The sequence below is a fragment of the Pempheris klunzingeri genome, chromosome 22 (assembly GCF_042242105.1).
Source record: "Pempheris klunzingeri isolate RE-2024b chromosome 22, fPemKlu1.hap1, whole genome shotgun sequence".
In the NCBI taxonomy this organism is placed as follows: domain Eukaryota; kingdom Metazoa; phylum Chordata; class Actinopteri; order Acropomatiformes; family Pempheridae; genus Pempheris; species Pempheris klunzingeri.
In genome coordinates, this window is record NC_092033.1 from 15,245,866 (window position 1) to 15,270,703 (window position 24,838).

General features: G+C 41.8%; 3 protein-coding genes across 4 annotated transcripts in view; 1 reads left to right on the forward strand and 2 right to left on the reverse strand.

Annotated features, from left to right (window-relative positions):
* Positions 1–6,614, reverse strand: part of creb3l2 (cAMP responsive element binding protein 3-like 2) — a 28,925-nt gene extending 22,311 nt beyond the window's left edge. For both annotated transcript variants that reach the window (XM_070853674.1, XM_070853673.1), the window contains exon 1: positions 6,489–6,614. In XM_070853674.1, coding sequence (XP_070709775.1) covers positions 6,489–6,587 — 99 coding nt within the window. In that variant the 5' untranslated portion in view covers positions 6,588–6,614. The remainder of the gene's footprint in view (positions 1–6,488) is intronic.
* A 1,974-nt stretch (positions 6,615–8,588) lies between these two features.
* ssbp1 (single-stranded DNA binding protein 1) lies at positions 8,589–15,775 on the reverse strand. The gene is made up of 6 exons (XM_070853775.1): positions 15,545–15,775; positions 14,952–15,009; positions 13,674–13,814; positions 12,192–12,279; positions 10,605–10,693; positions 8,589–10,378 (listed from the first exon to the last, which is right to left on the reverse strand). Exons 1-6 carry the CDS (start codon positions 15,680–15,682, stop codon positions 10,335–10,337), a joined length of 558 nt encoding a protein of 185 aa, XP_070709876.1. The 5' UTR covers positions 15,683–15,775; the 3' UTR covers positions 8,589–10,334.
* A 2,530-nt stretch (positions 15,776–18,305) lies between these two features.
* On the forward strand, positions 18,306–24,710 carry LOC139221659 (peroxisomal succinyl-coenzyme A thioesterase-like). The gene is made up of 11 exons (XM_070853578.1): positions 18,306–18,448; positions 19,306–19,511; positions 19,661–19,760; positions 20,467–20,657; positions 20,802–20,965; positions 21,758–21,877; positions 22,056–22,138; positions 22,225–22,318; positions 23,030–23,110; positions 23,646–23,787; positions 24,086–24,710. The coding sequence occupies exons 2-11, from the start codon at positions 19,319–19,321 to the stop codon at positions 24,208–24,210; spliced, it is 1,293 nt and encodes a 430-aa protein (XP_070709679.1). The 5' UTR covers positions 18,306–18,448; positions 19,306–19,318; the 3' UTR covers positions 24,211–24,710.
* Positions 24,711–24,838: the final 128 nt, after the last annotated feature.

The following is a 24,838-nucleotide window of genomic DNA, read 5'->3' on the forward strand; positions in this document are numbered from 1 at the left end:
TTAGGGCTGGGTGTAGAAGCTACTCACAGGGATATTTAGCCCACACCCTGCTAACCACACACACACACACTCACACTCAACCATTTCAAACATTTGACGGGGCCTAAAGCTAAACTAGAGAGGGCAAATACAGAATCAAGAGCGAGGAAAGAGTAAATGAAGACAGACAGAGGAGGTAAATTTAGCTCTTCCTCAGAGAGTGAAGGCTCCTGTGGATTTTCCATAATGATCCCTCACACACTGATTACTACCTTCGCTTTGCTCTCCAATGGCCGCCTGCCTGCAGCAAAACTTGAGCCCGAGTGCACTTTCAAAGTCAGGGGAGAAGTTGCATCAGATTCGAAAAAGGAGAAAGATGTGTCCTCCACATCCATCTCTCTCTCAAACAAGCACGAAAAAAAAAAAAACACTTTCAAGTGGAAATAGACACACTTCTAACTGTGACTTATCAATCTGAAGTAAATGTTGATTGCACAGTGTGATGGCTGGAGAATAATGACACCATCAGCGTTCAGATCGCTTGAGATGAAGGCTCGATTTACAGCACAAGGAGAAGTGCGACAACTGTTGCGCAACCAAACGGGAAGTGGATCGTGCTTTTGTTTTCCCCCGGGGGCTGATGATGGCTACGGCCAGTAGCTGAAACGGTGGACGCCGGAACATCCTAAGTATCAGTGGAAACTCTACGCCATTGATGGAGAGACGGCAAAGAGGGATGGTTGATTAAAACCTGAGCTAAACAAGAGGGGACTTGGGGCGGGCCTTCACTCGATGGGAGAAGCTCCAGGACTTGAGAAGGTTCCAAACGACCTGTTAACTGGGTGTCCGACTCTGCCTTTATCACAAAAAGTTGCCCGTTTTCACTTTAATACGTTTTCTCCAAGCAGCAGAGATACCAAATCCAGTCAATTCTTTGTATCATGTTTCCGCCTCTATCTTAAAAAGACACCATCAGAGCTGTTTCACACAGTAAACTCTTAGACCGACCTGTGGATCCAGCACCACACCTCCAGTAATAACCCTGCACGCCTCATTATCGTACACGGGTGTTCTCTTTTGGCTGGGATTCAAGCTGTGGCTCGTCTGGTTGTGATATTCGAAACTGGAACGTGAGCGGCACTGAAATTTATACATACAATAGAGGTGCTTGACCTTTGATTGGTAATAAAATGTGATGACTTGTGAACTCATTTATTCATTATCTATATAAAACAGGGCTGTGTATGTGTGTGTGTGTGTGTGTGTGTGTGTGCGAACTAAATGACCTTCTCTCCCTACAGACTGACACTGCAGACACATGGACCATTCAGAGAGACACAGAGCGAGGCCAACAGCGAACAGGATGCCCTGCCCCGACGGAGAACAGGCTCTGCACTGTGACCACATGGATCAAGCTGCTTACCTTCAACTCTTGCACTTGTCGAACAAAGTAACTCTATCCCCGAGCGTTGCGCCGAGCTGCCCGAAGCCACCGTACGTTTTAATAAGAGCTCGATTAACAGACGGGGGGTGAGCGCTCCTCTGCAGGTATGCCATGCGTTGTATAAGCGGACACATAGCTGGAGAGCCCTGAAGCATGTGCAGAGCAAACATACTCTTTTCCTCTGCACGTCAGTCTGAGTACACCATGTGCTGAGCACCACGCCAACATTTATAGGATGCAAGTTCATATGTGCAAGTGACTGAACTAGCGTTTAAATTTAAAGGCCACTCGCTGTCTTGGTCTATTTCCTGAACTCTCTGACAGAAAATGTGATTTCAATGTCATTTTTCCTCTTTCTTTGTATGTAGCTGATCATAATCTTTTACTAAAGGCTCATCCCCAAAATATCACAGCTTTCTGGACTGTATACTTATTTACATTCATTGTACAGCTGCAGCACTAGTTGTCTATGACAGTTGTTCCCGACAGATGGATTACCCAGATCTACCGTAGGGGACAAAAACCTACGTTTCCTTGAAGATGCCATATTATGCAAAATGCCCTCTTGAATGTTTTTTTTTTTCAAACATAAATGTGTGTCCCTGGTGTGCCAAGAGATCAACTGACTATGAGAAAAGACCATCTTCTCTTTTTTTCTCCTGCTCCATCTCTCAGTAAATACGTGCGAAAAACACACCGTTTAGATTCGGCCCCCCTTATGACGTCATAAGGAGATCCTTTTCCTGACTAACATCAGCTCCCGGTAACGTGAAGACGTCAAAGGCAAAGCAAAGCAGCAGGTTGTTCTTCTACAAGTGAACTGGCAGAAAGAGGATGAAGACAGAATGTGTTTTCGGAACATTAAACAATGTAAACCTCCAAATACATCTAAAATAAATAAAATAAATCTCCCAGCTGTGCATCAGCCCAGAAACACTTAACACTGTGGACTCATGCACAAGAGCAAAAGAAAAAAGAAACTTTAGCACAAAACCTGACTGACAAGATCTTCCAGTAAATAAGAAAGAAGAACCAACAGACCAACAGACACCAACCATCTATGTTTTCCATCAGTTACAGCATCATTTGAATTCCTGACAATACTAACGCATATTGCATGAGTAAGAACCAGTACGAGCCACGTCACATCTATTATTACTCCACGTCAACGTCAAAAAGGTCATAGATGAATGGAGAAGAATGAAGGCTCCACCTTCACCTTGGTCCAGTGTTATTGCTGTAAAACCTGAGGAACTTGATTATGATCTGAGCCTTCGTGCAGCGGAGACAAAAAGTTGGGGGGGGGGGGGAGGATGGGAGAGCCATGCGCCTGACGAGGGAAGCAGGCGTGAAGGTTGGGGATCCCACACATGCAGCTCACTCAGAGTGTTTACATTGTTGTGAGGAATCCCAAGTCAACAAACCCCCAGAGAGAGAAAGTGAGAGTGAGACCGGGACCCAACAAAGACCCCAGTCTGTTTCTCAAGCTGCCTGAGATTCAAACACTACAGTCTTGTTGGTCTTTGCATTCAGGCACCCCCCCTCCAACCCTCTCCCTCTCTCTCACACACACACACACACAATTCCTGCTTTACTAAATATAGAAAATTCACCTCTCTAACAGGAGCATCTTAGTACTGCTCCTTAGCACAACCTGGCCCTTGTGAGGTTACGGTAGGTATGAGTGGAAGCCTTTATATTCAACACAGGGCAACTTTTGGTCCAGTTTTATACCACAATAACACCAATGAATGTAGAGCCAGACTGCCTAATATGAATACCAACACTGACACTGTGTGTTATTAAAAGAAGCTTTTGTATAATAACGTAGGAATTTGTCTTCATTTATGAGGCGAACGCATCATTAATACTGGCCGATGACTGGCCAGACAACAAGAATTTCTGATCCAAGAAGGTTTTAAATAGTTTATTTAAAGTTTATTCATCCTCTTAAAGAAGGAGGAGGATTTTCTGCAGTTTATCTTTTAGTTTATCAGAAAAAAAAAAATCACATTCAAATTCATTCAAATGGCCCTCTGAGATGTAAAGTAGAAGGACAAAAGCTCCATAAAATGAAGACGAACAAGTACAAGTATGTCAAAATTATACTTAAAGGGAAACTAAATGCAAATGAACAATATTTAACATTCCCTTCTCATTTGTCCGCTACGTTGTTCCAACTACAGATTGTACAGATTTTAATAGTTAACTGCTGGAATCAGACATTCGGGGCTGCTTATATGAGCTATAATACAGTCTGGGGGAATAATAATGGCACATGGAGGTCGCCACAGTCAAGAGTCAGGCACCGCCAGCCGTGCAGTGCATTCTGGTTGTTGTAGGTTTTCTACCTTTTGTGCAAAAGGGAATAGCACAGCCCTTTCTATCTGATCCTCAAATCATGTTGTACCAAAACATTTGTGCCTCTGAACTGCGTAGACAGTGCAGCTTTATTAAAAAGGCCATCTTCACGACTAGTGTAAGTAAAGTACTCGAGTAAATACTTTCCACCACTGACATTCAGCAGCTATGCATCATTTCCTCTTCATTCAGACACTTATTTTGTTAATTCTTGTCGTGTATCTTCTGTAGCCCTGAGGGTAATTGTCTTTGTTCTCATCGCTTAATCCAATGTGTCGATCAGCAGGCCTATCTCCAACGTATTCCTGTCACTTTTCCAAAAGCACAAAATCAGCTGCAGCTCACTGGTCTGATACCATCTGCGGGTAACTGTAGCCTCAGGACTTGTTTAAAGGACCATCACAAGTCTTTACCTGTCTGTAGGTAAAGTCTGTGTGTGTGTGTGTGTGTGTGTGTGTGTGTGTGTTGTCTCAGGCTCAGTAGGCCTCTGTGGTGTCTGATTCCCGTCCTGCACGCCAGCTGGATTTTTCCCTGTAAACTCAAACGCTCCTCCCATGGTCTTCACACACAAACACACACCCATGTGCACACACACACACACACACACACAAGTCTGTACGGTCTCACTCTCTCCGTCTCAGACACTCTCTCCTTTTGGCCCACGGTGTTTCCCAGACACACATATGGCTGGAAAACACACTCTGAGTTACATAACTAGAAGTGAAAGCACATTTTAAAGCAGCCATTTCTACCGTATTCTGCCCACTATAACTAATGCTAGTTATCAGGTGGTAAACGGTAATGTAATCCAGTAAAATCATAAATATGCTTCTGTGCTGGACCACTCTACATAATGAGTACTTCTACTTTTGCTAAAACTACATACTGATGCTCAGACTTTTGTACTTTTACTAAAATGGTAAAGTCATGATGAGGAACCCTGCAGGACCATTTTACACATACACTTTAAATGTACAGACTAGAACTCCATCCTCTAGAAATTAAGTTTATACACAACAAATAAGTTTTAAAAGAAACATAATGCCACCTTTTCTTGGAAAATAAGCGGGTGGTATATAAGAATAACTTCCAGGATACGGGGCTACACTAAAAAACACTTTTTACACACAAGGGATCTCAAACTTCTCCTTAAACTTTCTCAAACAGACTCGTATTAGATAAAGAAGCAGATGTCTAAAAAAAAATCTGCCAGATTTCTAAAACCCTTTGATAGCTACATGCCTTTTGCACACATTTCCCTGGTCGGTGTGTGCCGTGAGCTCCAGAGCCCAACCACTGTCACCAATAAGGCCCTAATTAGACAATGAGTCCTTTCTGCACACTATTGAGTTGTTGGGGAGACAAAGAGTTTTTCCAGCAAACTCTTGCAGAGCTTAAAATCGTGATTTAGACGCCTGCTGTGCGTCTGGAAATTGGGAGCACACTGGGGGTTTTACTTTGAAGGTGACCCACGGTTGCTATAATGGCTCATTCACCCGTGCTGGCAGATCTCAGATATCATTATTAACTGTTTAAACGCCCTCCTGAGCTCAGTGATATCATCATTATATTCACATATTCAGTATTCAGCATTTTCATATGACTGGGACTACTGACAATTTCAAAATGGAAATTCCATCCCAGCAAAGTGTTGGTGAGTCCATTAGTGCCGCACACTTCCACTCTCATTAGAGATGTTTACTGTTTCAGGGCCTCCATATGAACCTTGTCAGACGGCCCAGAATAATAACTGCTGGAAAACAATAGAGACTATTAATGCACCAGCTAATAGGAGGCCTGCACTTGAAAAAGGTGCCTCCACAACTATGTTTACTCATTTACTCAACAAACATTTCAAATATGCTCAATTTCCAGCTTCTACTATGTGAATATGTAGTGAACATGTACTGCTTTCCTGTTTTAGATCATCAACACATGGATTAGATGGAATGACTTTGGGTTTTGGACAGTCGGTCAGACTTTTTTCACTGCTTTTGACATTTAATTGATTGCACAAGTGATTTATTGATGGAAAAAATGTGCCTTTGGGTTTTCCATCAATCACATCTTGAACTTGCTTGTTTGTATTTACATTTTTAATACATCTGTTCAAAAATGGCAAACATTTTCCTTTCCTGGCTTCTCAAATGTGAGCCAGTGTTATTTTTGTCTGTTTTATATGATCAATAAATTAACTGAACTGAATATCTTGACTTTTTGGGACTATTTCGCAGACAAAACAATGAATTTGGAGAACTTTTGACGGGCATTTTATTGATTCAACCATCACGGATACTTGGGAAAACTTGAATACACACGTACTATAATCTTAGACTAAACTGACTCAGGTGGGTTTCCCCTCTCACATATCCTCTCCCCAGCACTCACATCTGTAAATTATTTTAGTCATTTCAAAGACTTTCCCACCATTGTGCTAAAAATGTGTTTAAAAGAGAGGAAAAACAAAAGATGATTAACAGACTGAGGCACTTGCATCCTGGACCCAAAGGCTCAAATTGTGAATGGAGAGCCGGGTACCACACACACACACACACACACACACACACTGTGAACACACACACAGTGAACACACACCCTCCCCCTCCTGTTAATTGAAGCCAGATTCAGAGTGAGATAAAGATGATCATTTCCCCCTGATCGATCACACACACGCTTCCTTCACCCCCTGATCGATATAACTTACATTGGTGTACAGCACACAGTCGATCTCCCCGGCCTCAGACAGCTCGCTGAGGTTCCTGTCCCAGTGTAGAAAGGGTTCACTACTGTCCAGGATCTCCATGATTCCTCACACACACACACACACACACACACACACACACACACACACTCGGATGGTTTGTTGTCGTTGTGTTTTCTCCTTCAGCTGATGAAACGTAGCGTTGCTTTTGTTTTGTTGTTGTTGTTGTTGTTGTTGCTGCAATGCAATCAGACTGGAGACCAAACTCCGGCAAAAAGAAAAAGTTCCCAAACAACTTGCGAGTGACGCAAAAAGGGTGCAAAAGCCCGACAGGAGGAGGTCCTGGTGTTTCTGCAGCGGAGGATGAAGGTGTGTTTATGTGAGGGAGCTGCAGCAGTCACACCGAAGAGGACTGTTGTTGTTGTCTATCATCTCCTCTCTGGTCGCGGGTCCACAGGCAGCTTTTCTGCCGCCTCTCTCTCTCTCTCTCCTTTTTCTTTCCTCCTGCTGCTCCTCCTCGACAGCCCAGACGCTCAGGAATGTGTGGGCGGAGTCACGCACCCAGGGGCGCAGAGGCAGGAAGAAGAGTTAGAATAAGGAATAAGACATTAAATGTACTGAACAGCAGCGAATGCGAGTGAACACACAGGAGATGGAAATGAAAGGTATGAAATATGAAGTGATTCATCTGTTCCAGCTGTTTATGGCTTAGTGTCAATTTTACAAATTCACATTTTTAGTTTCCGGTTGTCAATTTCAAAGTAAAGTCCTCATTCCACATATTACGCCATTGCTATTCATTTCATACACAGATAAGATAACTTTTTTTTATTGATTCCACAGTGGAGAAAGTTCCTTGTTATTGCAGCTGAAAGACAGACATAAAGCAAACAATTAAAGAAACAATAATTGAATTGAATTAAAGTGCTGGTTCAGACTGAAACAATGGATGTCTCCAACTCTTTTTAAGAATGTGTATATTAGACATGATGTTTCATGAGTGTATGGATGTTTATACACTATATGTGAATGTGTGTGGACACTGACACATGCTTTATCATCAGTGTACTGTGTTTATGTTTGTTGTGGTTTTATTGTTTCTGTACTTATACATGGTGTTTTTGATACGGCTGAATTACAACAAAGTGTAAGAAGGTCAAAAACGGAGTCAAGATGTTAGATATCAATAAGAGGAGACATTAAACCTCCATCTGCCGCGAAAGATCGTATGATTTAATCAAAAGCTCTGGAGCAGCTATTCAATTTTTATCTTTACAAACAACAATCAAAATCATATATATTTCAAATTATTTTCTAATCAATCATATTGTAAAAATATTTTAAATTATATTTAACTATACAAAACTGTAACTCAAACAGAGTAAAATTAAGATGTAACCTTTTGGTGCATTTTATGTTCTTAAATATTTTTATTTAATTTAAATTTTTAAGCCTTAGATTAACTGTTACTGAGGTGCAAACTCATTATGACACCTATTGTTAATGTACTATAAAATAATTCCTTATATGGGCCTAATTGTGCACTAGTGTGTCTTCAGTTTTAGTGTATTTGATTTGTATGAATATAAAAACGCTTTTATTTTTAAATCCACTTCATCCATTTCCGGTCTCAGCCTTAGTTCCGCCGTCTTGACGCAGCTTCTCTGAACTGAATCCACAGGTTTCCCCAGAACTCAAAGCCCCGCCCACATCCAGCGGCCTGACCAATCAGATCAGCCCTCTGTTTAAAGCCCGTTCAGACGTGCAGAGCTCTGCCCTCAAGAGCCTTTGACTGAGAAGTAAGGCAGCCAATCAAGAAAGGTGTTGTGAATTCTTGCCACCAATAGTTTTAGGCCAAGAATACCTTTAACTTAGGCCCGCCCCCACTGTCATAGAGACAGCCAATCACCGTCCACCAGTGGAAAAGCATTAAATAAGTTGACATACACTTTCTTAAAAGACATACTTATGATTTCACTTTGCAAATACACAATTAAGTTTCTTTGACTTCATGATGTGACATTTCTAGGGTCACCTGTACCTTTTCTTCCGTTTCTCCTCTACAACGTGCTTTCAAAGTACAAACACATTTATTAACTCAGGTTAAATCAAACATTCTCTGGCTACAGAAGATCACACAAATGTGGAACCAAAGACAGTCTGGAAAAAGGTCTTTTACAGAGACCGTTACAGTGAAAAGAAGCTGCAGATGTGAGCTGAAAGCAAAATGTCACTGCCCAGGAAGGAAATGAAAAACAGATGAGAGTGATAACAAGTAACAAGAGTGACAAATCTGAAAACAGGTGTAGATGAAACATTAAAAAAAAAATAACACATTTTACACACTAATGCCCAAACTGCAGAATCAGGAATGTGAACAGGAAGAAGTGATGAATCTAGCTGAAGGTGCTTCCTCTAAATTTGCATGGTTTCTTTTACCCTCACACGTTTCAGTCATCTGTCCATTTCTCTCCAGTTCAACCTCCAAGCACTCATGAGACATTTGCATAAAGACAAGTGCGAGAAAGACAGCGGACGTTTGGCAACTGGCAAAGTCAGACTAATGCATGATACCAGCTGAGAGACGGACAAGACCAAATACTGGTTATCATGCTCCTCCATCATGCTGGACACACACACACACACACACTGTAGCTTATTTTGATCCATCCTTCATACGCCTTCGTGCTACTAAAAACATTATGGCAGAGTGCGTATTAATCCACAGCTGAAAGTAGTCCCTAAAAAAAAATGCAGTATTTCCTCCAATGTCAGCAACATTTGCTGTGAACTAGCTTTTCAGCTGTCTGAGGAGATGAGTGAGCTTTTTTATAAAAATGTAATTATATATTTGTGAGATGATTTTACAGATCTGTGACTGTTGGGCTGGAGGACTGGACTAGGATTTTGTTGGTTTTGGTCTTTTCATTGGATTTTTGCACGATAATAAAATGACTGAACATTGACGGCAGTTAAAATGAACCAAACTGCGACACCTCAGATGTCAGTCAGGTGTGTTTCAGTTTTCGCTCACAGGTTTCATTCCCCGGAGTCTCAGACTAACCAACCATACCATGCATGCTAAATGTATTATCTATGTAATCCTGTAAAAACCTAAACGTCAACATTTCACAAGTTAAAGAAAACAGTTTTTAGGGTTTTTAAAAACTACATTTTTCAACTCTTAATCCTCAAGTTTATATACAAAGTTAGTGCATTTGGAGATAGATGGTTTTTAATCCTACAGCGGATTTTTTTGGCTTCAGTTTTGCTGGAGTGTTTACTGATCTCCTTCCAATCAAGCACTGGGCCAAAATCACAATGGAAAAAGTTTAATGCGCTGAATTTAACAAATTCTTGATGTCTGTCCACCAGAAACTATTTCTGATTTACTGAGTTTAGAGAAGTTGTGTTATCTGACACAATAAAGACAATCTCTAACATTTGCCTAAGAGCTTAAACAACACTAAGAGTTGCTCTTCACAGAGCTACAGCGTTTAGAACATCTTCTATTGAGCTTGAACACTGTCAAACATTTTTCCACCTTTCAGACTTGTTTCCAACAAGTCCAAGTCTCACACATAAAAAAACAAAAAGGCATAACTGTATCTTTGTAACGGTTCAAGTAGCATAATCCAAATCTTGATAAGTAAATATGTTTGTTCAATTCAAGCGGGCTCTTTCTGCTTCTCTTGATGCCTCAAGGTCCGCAGGAGGTGTCGCAGGCAAACACGACCCGAGTGTAGCAGCGTTTCCTGTCCTCTCGGGTCTAGTCAGCTCTTTTACTTGGTGCGCTCAGGTCATCAGTCTTACTTGTGTACTTGGGAGGAGACTAAGAGGAAAAGTCCTTCAGGCTCTGTCTCGAATGTTGTCACTCAGGAAGACGATGTTGTCTGGAGAGGGGACACAAATCATTTCTACTGATTGATGTTTTTATTGAAAGAAAAAGGAGCATAGAAAGCACACAGGTGACAGCGTTTCTTCTTTTATGTTTTACTTTTTAAACCCCTCTCATTTCAGGAAAGGCATCAGGTCGTTGAGCCAAAGCGATGCCTGAGGTGGCTTTGTGGATTTCCGATCTAACCATGTTCTTCTACGAGGCCGAAGCTTCCCTCTTACCTGCGATGATGGTGGTGGCCTGGCGTCTGACTTGGTTCTTGTCCACGTACTCTCCATAGTCCAGCTTCCCCTCCACCAGAATCCTGGAGCTGAGAGACGGACACACTTGGCATCAGTCACATCATTCGCGGACACATTTCAAAGGTTCGGGGTTTTTTGTTGGCTCGAATGGATGGTTTACGTGTTTACAGCTCTGCTTTCCCACAGAATTGACATTTTCTGAAGTGAAGCCACTCAGAGTGCCTCAGACCCAAACACGTCTTATGGCCTTATAAGTTTATGATGAAATGCCCGTCTTAAATTAAAGCTGTTCAAGTAAAAACAAATCATTTCAAGTTCGAGCAGTTTCATCCAGTTCAGATGACTATTTTAGGGTCGGCGTAGGAGTCACTGGCTGGATTGACTAAAGCCTGAAAACAGAGCGAAGAGGAGGTGCAGGAGACTAGCTGTCACTCAGGCTGCTCGCATGGCAACAGGCTGAAAGGTGATGATTGACACCCAAAATAAACTGCCTGCACCAGCTTTAATTACTAATCACAATTCCTGTAGGTTTGAAAAAAAGATGATGACATATTCCATCTCAGTTCATCATCCCATAGCATAACATGGAATTGGATGGGAGTGGTGGGGACATACAGATGGACAGCAGCGAGGTGGATCGTGGGACATGGACGTTTTTTTACGGATATTTTGAGACTGCACTACTGAAAACCCGTCACCACAGGAATCCTCCGAAACTGAAATAAACGCCAGCTGACCACAGCTGTTTCATACACGGGGAAAAAAATGAAACGTCTTCAGCCCCTTTTGGAGCCTTTAGTGCTTTAAGATGCCAAAAATATGAATCAGCATCATTTTCAGAGACACAGTGGTTTAACACACCAACCACTGAACCACTGCTTCAGTCTGACTGTCACCTCCTCTGCTCTTAGAATATATGAGGAGGAGGAGGAGATTATGATGGAAGAGGAGGAAGTGATAGTGGTGGAAGAAGAGGAAGAGGAGGAGGAGGTGGAGGAAGTGGTGATTATGGTGGAAGAAGAGGAGGAGGTAGTGATCGTGGAACAAGGAGAAGGTGAGAGCAAAAGGAGGAGGAAGTGGCGGTGGAAGAGGGAGACGAGGAGGAAGACAAACAGGAGAGCAGGATGACAGGAGGAGTGCAGGGGGAGGAAAATGAGGACGGAGGAGGGGATGATGAGGAGGAGATGGGGGTGGAAGAGGACACGGAGGAGGAAGACAAGGAAGCAGATGAGAGAGAGGAGGAAGAGGAGTATGGAGGAAGACGAAGAGAAGAACAGGGTGAGGAGGAGGTGGAAGGTGAGGGAGATGAGGAGGAGGAGGAGGGGGAGACGGACGGGGAATATGGGGAGGAAGACAAGGACGGACCCGATGAGAGGAAGAGGAGGATGAAGATCCTTTACTAAAGTCAAAGTAACCACAGTGTAAAAACACTCTGCATTTGAACTTCCTCTTGAATAGAAGAACACAAGTATTACCAGAGTATGAAAAGTAAAAGCAGCATAATAAAGAACTCAAGTCATTTAAAGTGTGTGTGCAGGCGGGGGCCCTAACACGTGTGGGTCGTACCCTTTCTTGACGTACTGGTAGGCCACGTCCCTCAGACCGGGCTTGAACACCGACACGCGATGCCACGTCGTCTTCTGGCTGATGTCACCTGCAGTCACAGTAAACCAGCCTCGTTCACATAAAGAACCCCGAGTGACAAGAAGCATCGAGCCTTTGAAAGCTTCCTGGAACATCCTGAGGGCTGTTGGACTCAGTGGACCATCGTCTTAGATTAGATTGTATTACATTACATTATATTATAATGTTGTGTTATATTTATCATTGTAAATGGTGCATTAGGGGCGCAGATGAATAGTTCGGGGGAACACGTAGTGTTAGTGTGCCTACTGAGTGCTGATTGAGTTCATCACTGTGGTAATTGAACACCTTGAATTTAAAACAATGATCTATTATGTGTTCGCTCCCACTGAGAGCAGAGTGTAACAGTGACATCTAGTGGTAGAACACGTGTGTGTCACAGTTTTATCACAGTGTTACCATAGCTACACATCAGCTCCACAGCGAGTTCATTCTTATTTAGCGCAGTGTTAGGGCTTCATCCAACCGTTCATACACATTTCTGTGAGTCATTGTCTCAATTATTCATTTGGTTTATAAAACAATTGAAAACGGTGACAAATGTTTTCATATCCCGGAGCCTGACCTCATCACATGTCTTGCTTCGTCTGACAAATAGCCCAAAGCTCCAAAATATTCAGGTTATCATAATTCAAAACCAAGAAAAGCAGAACATTTTCACATTTGAGAACCTGGAACAAGGACTTCGACAATTAATTGATTAGCAAACTAGTTGCCAGTCAGTTTTACTTTTGACTGACGAATCAATTCATCGACTGCATCGCAGCTCTACTTAGTGCTCAAATAAGTCCATTAGCGGCCTTAAATCATGTACTTTAATACTTAAACCTGAACACTATTATTTACTTTGATCTAAAATAAACAATCCTACAATCAAACTAATGCCAGTTTGGCTCCACAACAGCTTAGAACAACAGGCCTGTTTCCAGGTTTGTGACATTTTTCATCTAATCTTATGTTTTAAAACATTTTTTTTTAATGATTTATTGGCTCAGGAAGTTTCTCAACCCACAAAAGGAGCCATTAGCACCTTCCTGCAGGAGAAGCACTGACACTGAAATGTCAAAGGACATCCAGCCCGACCCTGTAGGGCAAACTTTACTCAGCTGTTTTATTCAGCTCTCATCCCTCAGCGAGCACATGGGGTGACATGGAAAGAAACGGCGCCAGAAAAGTCGCGTGGAGGCACTGAGATTTACAGGTTCAGTAACTACAACCAGCCAAATGTGGGGTAAGGAAAATATGTCAATAGTTATCTAATTAATTATCTAATCAATATAATTATAGGTTAGCAAAATTGTCGTGCTGAACAGGAGAGCCGTTCATTAGATTACATAAGCATAACTTCCCTGCCCAAACCTAAAACACAGTGTTTCTATAGTCGAGTGTCTGCTGACATTGTACCTGTTGAGCTAATTTCTCCATCTCCGGAGCGCCACATTTCATTGGTCGCTAACGAGAAGATGGTGACAGGGTTACGACCCTCCACTTGTCTCATCACCGGGTCCTGACCCACTCGGCCCAACAGCTGCACACGGTTTATCGCTGGAAAGAAGACACAGAGATCCCCATCATCAGATTTTAGAATTAGAGAGAAGGAGAACTGGGATCTACTATTTGTAGACGTTTTGGTGTCTAAATGATGAGCAGGTACAAAAAGTTTTGGAGTTGGTTCAGTAGATCGCCTCAGCTGGCAGCCACGAAATGGGCAACAACGGCTGCAATTTAATCCTTTGGGGCAAATGCGTTATCAAAGTATGTCTACTAAAAGTGCTTGCTTTTGCTAATGACAGGCTCAGACTGTTGCTTGAGATGTCTGACAACATTACAGAAAGGATCCCTGCACAGATAGACCTGTAAGATCTTTTTTGTTTACCAGAAACAGCCATTATTTCACTCTCTTCAAAGCCACCAGACTCCAATGACAAAAAAAGTAATTTTTAACAGAAATGAAGATAGAGTTAATGGTCTCCTGCTGCATTTCTTGGTTTGTTAGTTTTTGTTACGGTGTGATACATAAATTTTATGTTGAATCCTAACGAATCCTTTAAAACACCAAAGGCACATAATAACACAAACAAAGTAAAAGATCAGGGCAGCGGAAGACCAGCAACTCCCGTGTGTAGCAAGGTAAAATTACTGTTTTTCTCAAAGGAGTCTGGTGGATCAAAAGAGAGCGAAACAACTGCCTTTTTGGGTTAAACAAAAAGGACCTTACAGGTGTATCTGTGTGGGCATCTCTTCCATAATGTTGTCAGACACTTCTAATAACAATCTGAGCATGTTTAGTGAACTTTACCTTGCAGAACATGGGAGTTGCTGGCTACTGCTGCCTAAATTGCTTCAAAAGGGGTTAGTTTGGTGGCAGTGTCACAAAAAAAGTCCTGTGTTCTCAGAGTTAAATGACTGTTTTCGTCCTTTGAATCCTTTCCATAATGTAGTCAGACACTAAGAATGATGATCTGAGCCTGTCAGTGGCAAAAAGAGGCCCTTTGAGGACGCTCTCTGACGGGGCAGGACTTAGGCTACATTGCAGGCTTGTACCTAACACTCATCTAGTCACCAAAATGTGTAAAAATAGGACGCAGGTTTTACAAATACCAGAGTTCTCCTTTAATTTAATGGGAGAAGCAAGGATGTACAAATCCTTCATTTACAGTGTAAAACACAACGTTTACTCACATCTCTCCAGGATGAGGCTGGAGTCTGTGCTGCTGTGTCTCACCACCTGTCTGAAGATCTGTGGAGGGGCGAGAGGTTGGCCAACCAAATTAAATATTCAATTTGTAAAGCCACGAGCATGCAGAGCTATTATGCACCTTCCTGCGCGCACATTGTAAAGCCAATTTTTGCAAAATAATAATCGACTAAAAAGTTAAGTGTCCAAGAATTTAAACTTATTAGAGATAAAGGGGGGGGGTGACACGAGGCTCAGAGGCTCGTTTTACTCCCCTGAAGTGCACTGTTTGAGTGCAGTGTGTCAGAACTTGTATCATCAGATGAAGAAGATCAAGGTTTTGCAGCTAAACAATATGATCGGTGCATTAGTGGGATAAAAAGAGGAGAGAATATAATCATACATAATCCGAAGTGTGGGAACATTCCTACCTGATATCTAATAAAAAAAACAATGAGCTACTTAACTGAATGACTATAACCATGAAGTTAAAATACACCAATACAAGGTACATTCAAATTTCCTGTCAGCAAAGAATATTCTATATGTTTTCTGGGCTACCCAGGCATTTTGGAAGAATGAGTTCTCTCTGGCTCACCTGCGCCGAGGCTCTTCTCAACATCTTCTCTGTGCTGCTCGCGGCTCTGACGGCTCTGAGGACTGATCTGAACACGGAATGGCAATCAAAGAAACAAAAAAAATCACATAAGTGTGAGTTAGTGTCACTGAAGTTCATCAATCACACTGCATGATGAGGGTAGACCTTTTCCCCCCTTCCCTCTCAGTACTCTGTCATACATCAACAAACTGAAGCCTCCACAGTGATCACACAGGTGAACAAACTCTTCTCTAAAACATCATCATCATCATAACTTTCAGAAAAAGCAGGATTTAGCACGACTCACTGCTGTAACTGTTACTATTAGACTGAATTAGCTTTAGTGAGGTTTACCTAATAATCTGGTACCTATAGTATTATATAATCAGCAAGTTAATGAAAGGCGAGAACAATATCTGCTTAAACTAATAATAGAGTAGAGACGAGCCGAACATGTGACCATGGACTCAAAGTCAGAACAAGGATTCTCTCAGCAGCAATGAGGCGTCTGGAGTCTCCCCCCCCACCGGATGTCAACCTGAAATAAATGTTCTACATTGACGTTTTTCGCAACAGGGTTTGGTTTACAGGTCACAGCGGCCGAAACAGCAGAAGGGCAGTAATGTGTTGAAGAAAATATGAAGAAAACGCTGAGAAAGTCCACTAAAAGTGGGACAAAAAGCTCACTGAAAACTCACCAGGTGTAAGACTTCGGTAATGTCACGAAACGTCCGGTCCGTGTACTTTAAAGGTCCGACAATCTAGGGGAAGACGTAATGGTTCCGCTTCGCAATTCTCACTTCTCTTTTTTTTTTTGTGGCTTTAAAGATTAAAAAATAATAACGTCAATATTATACTGTGATCAATTCTAACACATCAGAAGCAGCAGTTAAGAGCATGGCTCTTTTAAAAGAATCTTTATTGATCAAAACACAAATAAGTTCACAAAGGGATTTGACAAAAGCAGACAATTATAAAACCTGATCTGTTTTGAGGACCGTGCTGATGCGCATGAATACAGGCCTATAAACAGATTGTTTTAGGATAACATATAAAAAACATATAAATTAAAGTTAAAAATTAAAGTATGTAAGTATTATTAGCAAAATCGCCTTGACTTTCCTGTGTGTTTTAAATGTGCTGAATAAATTAAGCTGCTTTGACTAAAATGTTCAGTACCAGTACCTGGAGTCCTGACAGACATTAACTCACCTGTGGGATAAGTACAGCAGGGGAGGGTTCAAAAGGCTGTATCCTCCCTCAACACCTACATGCATGCAGAGGGTATAAAGTCCACTGGACTGTTCAAAGCATTTGTAGATTTCTCTGAGCGGCGGAAACGTGAGTCAAACTCTGTGGATCCTTCGTTGAAACTGTTCTGACATTCTTTTTACTACAGATTTGAAGACAGCGCCAGCAGAAAAAAATGTTTACATGTAAATAGTTGATTTAAAGTGTGCCAGCAGTGTGAGAAGGAGATCTCAGTACATCTAAAGTCTCCTGCTCACATGACAGAGTGAACAGCTTGGTGACAAATCAGCTAGTCTAGTCTATGCTAGACTAATGTTTGAAAATGTGTTCTTATTTAATGTATTTTTATTGTGGTGTCTGGTTTTAAGGCAGCAATTCCCTTAATCCAGTAATTAATTAATTAAATCTATGAAAGTATTAGCATCAATTTCAATTTAACTACTTTTCTGCTGATAATCTGAACCTTACATAATAATAATCGTAAGCATAATTCAATTCTGAGTTAATTTACGTTTTGTACTAATAATGTATATCTACAAAGTAACTAAAGGGATGAAATAAATCAAGTAAAAACTAGATTTGCCTCCAAAATGCAGAGGTGGAAGAAATCCTCAACTCCTTTACTTAAGTAAAAGTACCAATACAGCAATGTAAAAATACTCCATTACAAGTAAAAGTTCTGCATGACATGTCCTACTTTAGTAAAAGTCGGCCACATAAGTACAAAGAAAAATTTGCTGTAAAATGAAGTTTCCTACAGAGACCTTCCAAGGAGTCACCAGATAAATCTGAGGGGTCATCATATGATGGGAGGGGACACAGTTCTGACTTATCTGTTCCTGGTCCTTGACTTTTTTTTTATCTAATCTTTGATTTTTGGTGATATATTTCATCATTTGAACAGTTATTGAAATGAAACTATGTAAGAGGTTTAAAGCGGGTAAGAAATCACTATTTGTTGGAGCTTTTAACAACTTATAGACATCTGAAAAGTGACCCCAACTACACTCTGCATTCAGTAAAACATCAAAACCCCAAAAAGTTTGGAAACCACTGGGTTAATTGTGTTGTATGTTAAACAGCTTGTTATACTATCCATTGTGTCAAGTGCTTATCTGAATATTAACTAGTAACCAAAGCTGTCAGACAAATGTAGTGGAGAAGAAAGTACAATATGTCCCTCTGACATGTAGTGGAATAAAACTAGAACATAACATTAGATGGAAAATAGACTATAAGCACCTAAAACTTGTACTTCAGTAGAGTGACTTAATGTACTTAGTGATAAAATATGTAGGATTTATGTTACACAAAACAAAAGCACTTAAAATGTACAACTTTACTTGTTTGTTCAGCCCTGACGCTGCAGTTTCCTGTGGGGCTTAAACACATCAACTGTCTTTCACACTGACACGTAAACGCAGCGCGACCTCTCGCGACTTACGTCATCATTTCGCGCTTCAGTTTGGCCTCGTCCATGTTTTGGTCCCACTGAAAACTAAACTCATTTTATTTTAACTTCAAGCAAACTGTCTCGGTCGGTGGACCTAGATTATAGCAAGTGCGAATGAAAAAGACGGTGAAGAGGAAGAACCACCTGTTGACGTCTCTTCAACGAGAAAAAAAAATGCTAAATCTGAAGTAAACTTTGAGGTAAAAGTTTCAAACAGTCTGAATATGTTTGGGTTCAGAGGAGGTGCTCTGTGTGCTGTACACTTCACTGCGAGACACCTGTAGTGTCGCCATTACCTGCCTCAGGTACTACTGTTTGAGAGACAAGGCGATAGCTGCTAGCTAACAGCATTTAAAACCATTAATTAAAAGCAGCAGCACACTTTAAAAAGCTGAAAGTTAAAGTCCCGCATTTAAAAGCTGAATTACAGAAGCACTGGAACCCGCGGAAGCTCGTGAACATGCAGGAGCTGCTTTTAGTGTGGCGGATGTTTACTGCCTTGTAGTTTAATCTGTAATAGCGTCACATTAGATCATCATCTAGTATTCAAGTATCTAGAAAGTGTGACCTCTGAAATGTGGTGAGGTAGAAGTACAACTAGCATATCACATCCAAAGTCAGTGCTGTCAGGGTGTAGATGAGTTACTGTTAGCCAATAGTGGAAGAACCACTGAGTAAAAGTGCCAATCCAACAATGTAAAAAGATCTGATTAGTAATAAAAGTCACTCAAACAGTACAAAAGTATTATCAGCAAAATGTACTGTATCTAAAGTAAAAGTCCTTCTGCAGAAACTCTTCCTGAAATATTATGTTATGACATAATCACAGTAAATAGATTGATAGATAGAAATACTTTATTATTATTCTGGTGCTACAACAGCAAAAGAGCAAAAGTGAGTAAAAGTGACCACCACCATGAATAATTAATACTGATTACTGATTTACTGTTGTACCACTACTTTATATACAGTTGGCAGTAAATCTAGTTGGTTCACAGTCATCCAGCAACACATGTGGCCTGTAAACCGTGACTCACACACTTGTTTTTCCCCAAAGACGACCGTCAGCCATGTCTCAGGCCGTGCCTCCGATCCTCTCTGTTCAACCTGTTCGGGCGCTGGTCGACGAGCCGTTCAAGGTGGTGGTGGAGAATCTGCCTCCAGGATCTCCAGTAACCGTTCACTCCCTCCACCACTCCGAGGACAAGGACCACTGGGAGGCCTTTGGACACTACATCAGTGATCACGCAGGCACAGTCTGTGGTGGGTTCTCAGCCCCAGCAGGCAGACTTTCACATCTAACTCTAAACGTGTTGGTGAAACAGACCACAGATGTCTGTTGTCTGTCCTTGACTTTACAGCTCATGTGCTTGTTGGATATTTTACTTATTATGTTGTTGATGCTTTTGCAGTGGCAGAGGATTTCAGTTTTGGGGGCACATACACAGGAAAAGAACCCATGGGTTTGTTGTCGAGTATGCGCCCTGTCCCAGGCAGCCGCAAAGGCCTCAGGTAATACATTAAGCAGGATTAATTGTAATATTTCTCCATGTAATGCTAAAGGAAACAGGATCTTATTAGGTACACCTGTGCACAAGATTCTCAGCCTGACTAGTTTATCTCTGGTTAATTCTTTTATTAATTCTCTGGGCAGCAACGGTTGATGTGTAATGTTTTGGAGCTGCTCAAATCATTAAAGCACGCCCACTGAAAGTTCTTGTTTGTACCACAGACAGGTGCAGATTGTTAGTGGAAGTGTTTGACAGTATTACAGAGATTATCTCTACAGAGACAGACCTGTAAGATCCTCTTTGTTTAACCAAAACCAGCTGTTAAATCGCTCTCTTCAAAGACACCAGATTCCATTGACAAAAACAGTAATTTTAGTTTGAAGGGCACTGCAGGCGATATACTGGACCAGTTATCTATATATATTTTCTTAACTATTTTTATTGAGGAAAGTGAAACAGGTACGACATAATTAGCTGCATATAAGTGTATTTGGCTTTTACCATAACATCACAACTCAGGATGGCAGATTTGTCAGGAAGTTTTTAATCTAACATAAATGGGATAGATTGGCAGTTTAAAGAGGTACCAGCACGCTTAATAGATTAAGGAAGGACTGGTTATTATCCCAAATGTGTTAAAATAGGACGTCGATTTAAAAATACCGTAGTTATCCTTTAAGTGCTCTGTCCTTTTCTGTCCCTGTCAGGTTGAGAAAGATGGATGTCTGCACCCCTCTTCTGGTCAACATCTCTGTCTACAGCGGACACGTAGCTGAGGGCTTCATGGAGCAGGCTCCTCTGGCCTCGGTGCTCACAGAGAGGTGGTACATGGCTCCAGGGGTCCGGAGGATCGATATCAGAGAGAAGGGAGTGCGAGGGACCCTCTTTATACCTCCAGGTACACCTGAAAGACATATTTCCTGCTCTCATCTGTTGATCTTAAAGGAGATTTGGTTTGTTTGATTTTGGCATGATGAATGATGGGTATCTCTAAGATCTGTTCTCTCAGACTAAATCCAGAATCTGTTTCTCATTGCCTCAGGGCCAGGACCCTTCCCTGGGCTGCTGGATATGTGGGGAGGTGGTGGAGGGCTCTTGGAATATCGTTCGGCCTTGCTGGCGTCCCACGGTTATGTGTCTTTGGCGCTGCAGTATTTCGCCTCTGGTGAGCTGCAGACCGCAGAGCTACAGCTGCAGTATTTTGAGGTTTGTGATATTTTAGTATCCACATTCTGTGTGAAGGGCATCGGCTGTTTGTGGGTACAGACTCTTTCGCTATTTTGACCTTACAGCCTTTTTTTTCTTTACAGTTTTCATTTCTTATTCGCCAAGTTTAAATTGATGTGATTAGGTCTCCAACATTTTAAGAGATGTAAGGACTGGACAGCACAACAGCACTGCCTCTGTACAGATATCACTGCTGTCTGTATTCAATTGCGTTTTCTTTTTTGTATACATGAGTACGGAAGCCCTGAGAGGCAAGTGAGGGGAAAAAATCTGGTAATCTATTTTCTAAGTCTGATCTCAGTTCTGTTCTCTTCTGTGTTTCTGACTTTGCCCAACTACTCTTTCTGAATTCTTCATTTTCTTTGTGAAAGAGGTGGAGGAAAAAAATGATGCTAATTCAAAATTCCCTTGAAGGCGTATCAAAGGTGGCGTTCATCATGTTTGCACCGGGTCATTTGAGGAGTTATCTGAGTTTGGGAATGTGTGCTGAATGTGACACACCTGTAACAGCCCACTGTTCAAAAAAATAAAGTTAAAATTTGATCGTTAGCGTTAAGATAAGAATAAAAAAATGTTTCTCTCATGAGGCCCTTTGCTGCTCACTGTCTGAAAGAGCTTCCTTACATCCGAGTCACTTCACTCGTTTGAAACTTGTGAGGATTTTTCAAGCTTTATAAGCTTGATTGAGCTTTTTATAGAACTCACAGATGCAAATACAACTTTTTACTCACCTTTTATTGAATGAATTTTCTGTTATCTACTTCTGCGCAGACAGCGTTCAATATAATCAAGGATCATCCTCAAGTGATGCCAGGCAAAGTTGGAATATTTGGTCTTTCCCTCGGCTCGATTGTGGCCATATATTTGGCAGCTTCGAGCACCGTTATCAAGGCAAGTAACACATCCGTAATGTCACGGAGTCGTTTTTTCTCTTTAGTGTTGAATATGTAGCTGTTAGCCGTGTGCCATGGAGGGCTGAGAGCCGGCAGGTCCGGGCCCTGATGGCACACAGTGGGGAGCCAGACGGAGATCCAGTGTTATGCGGGTGTATCACTGTGTTGTGTTCCAGCCCCGTTGCTGTGTTTGTATCAGCGGGAACCACCTTTATCCGCCCGGGGAGACCATCAATGGAGTCCACCAAGGGATTTTTAAGTAGGTGCTCTGTTCTGTCAGTAGCACACATACAGTGCACAACGTTTCACAGGTGGAGTGATGAGATCCTTGACTTGTGATGGCAGGAATGCTTACAAGATCCGCGCGGATGAGAACAACCAACAGATATGGCGAGATGTTGGTCTACCAATCCCCAGTGACGTCTCGCTCAAAGTGGACGTAAGTACACGCTGCACTGAGAACACACAAGGATGAGACTACGCTTTATGGTGGTTTGCTGAAATATCAGGCGGAGATCATTCGTTTTGCAGGTATTTGTTCATTAAGAATAATATCGGACATATTAAAACACGTTGACCTAATAATGACCCCCAGATTTTGAGCGATGATCACCACATTTAGAGACTAATCTGTCTGGACTGAACTGGAAGTTTAGTTACTTCTTTGGATTTGATATCTTGAACAGTTTTTGCTCAACAAGTTTACTCAAATGCTTCCTCGTGCTGTTGCAACCACATTTGGTGGACGTGGAGACACGATGGCTCAGTGAAGTGACCCTGACAAAATTGGAGCCGTTCGACCAGGTTAACCGGCTAACAATATCTTTCTTTATTGAACAATAAAGGAAGAAATCTGTCCGGCTGTACGTGTGTGTGCGTGAGTGTCCTTCTCATATGTTGAGAATCGCTCATCCCGTCAGATATTCCTGAGGACCCAAAGGAGTACAGCGGGGAGCATGAAGCTGATCGGATGAGCGGTTCTCATGAATGCCACAAGCGACCCTGGGGAAAAGGGATTCATCCTGTGGGGACCATGAATGTCAGCGCTTGTCGATTTTAAAATAGGTCGATTTTAAAAAGCCAGTCACACATATTGGTGTACTGTAACGAATGAATGTTAACGTTGTTCGTGTGGTTCATTCTCTTTGAGGTCGGGAAAATAAACTGTCCAATGTTGTTGGTCAACGGCCATGATGATCAGAACTGGGCCACAGTGGAGTATAGTGAGGATGTGAGTACACACACACACACACACACACACACACACACACACACACACACACACACACACACACACACACACACACACACACACACACACACACACACACGGCGACCTCTCCTTTCTCCCAACACGGCCCCTTTGCTCTTGACCTCCTTTGCTCTATTCTCTAATTAATTTTCTGTTGATGAGCTTCAACACATCTTTACTGCAGAGTTGTAATATTCTAGGTTTTTCGGTTCATATTAACTTTCTCACTCTTACAGGTTCATTCTAATTTCATTTCTGATTTTCATTCAGTTTTTCCTCACTGCGAAAATTTAAATCGTGATAATTGCAGCAACATATCTTCACAGTTTCTGAATAACCTACATGCTCCATCCAAAGGCAGAATTGTAATTTAAGGTGATTAATTCATTATCGATCAGCAACTATCGTCTTAAAAGCTTGTGTTAAATCTAAGAACTCAGTTAGAGCTACTGTAGGTTTCACGTGTCCACCGCAGACATGAACTCCACTTTGATTTGACCCCGTGACCCCTCAGATCGCCCAGATGATGCATACATCAGGGAACGAGCACCTGCTGACCAGACTGAACTACCCCGACACTGGACATCTGATCGAGCCGCCCTTCTCGCCTCACTTCAGAGCTTCTAGGTTTATAGTGGACAACACAAAAGAGAGAGGTGAGTGGGGGCGGGGGGGTCAGATTATGTAAGACATACCGTGTTCCCTTAAAGGATAAGTATCTTTAAACCTGGGCCCTAGAACAGTAGCTTTACCTTTCGTGTACCTTTACAAGAGCGGCTGCCGGCTGAAGTGCACTGGACCGATTTCAGAACTCATTTGGGGGTCAAGATATGAAAAAGTGGTCCCAGGTTTAAAGATACCAATGTTCTCCTTAAATGTTAGGGTTTGATGCAAAGTATTTCAGACCTGCCGTGCAGCAGATCGCTCTCTCCAGTACATCATTGTGTGTTTCAGTGATATTGCTGTGGGGAGGACAAACTAAACCCCACTCAGACGCTCAGGAGGATTCCTGGAAGAAGATCTTGTCTTTTCTACGGCAGCATCTGTGTTACAGCTCAACTCTCAAAGCCAAGATGTGAGTGATTACACGCGTCCCTGAATCCCTGCTGGAAAATGTGGAGTTCCCGACTCGACAGCGCAGCATGCCCATGTGCCTTTGTCCCGGTCAACTGATGGCCTGATGCCTCTGAATTATCAGTGAGTTGTTTGTCCTGATCAAATTGTGCCTCTGGTTTCATTCCATTTATTGCATTCTCATTTAATTATCTGCAATGTTTGAGGTGTGGCCACATGTACAAGTACAGTTTCTATTGAGCTAATTTTGTGATGTATTTGTTTTTTAGCTGCAAAGAAACAAATGGGGAGACTAATTATATTTTTAATCAAAAATGATCAAAAAGGATTTGGGCTTTAATACATTATTATAAATCTATCAAATATTTATCTAGTGTTGAATGTTTAGGTCATTTTAAATCTATCATCTTGTTTTCTTTTCATATTCTGTTGTCATTTAATTTTGGATTTAAATCTTATTTGTCTGATTTTTGACAGTATATTACATTAAAGTTCATGCACGATTGATTGCGTCCACAAGTGTTGACTCCTGTTGTTGTGAGAAAAACAAGCCAAGCTAACTGTAGCAAAGCATTATTAATCCTGCCCTCGTCCTGAGTCGGCTGTCCTCTTGTTTTCGTACAAAAACAGGCA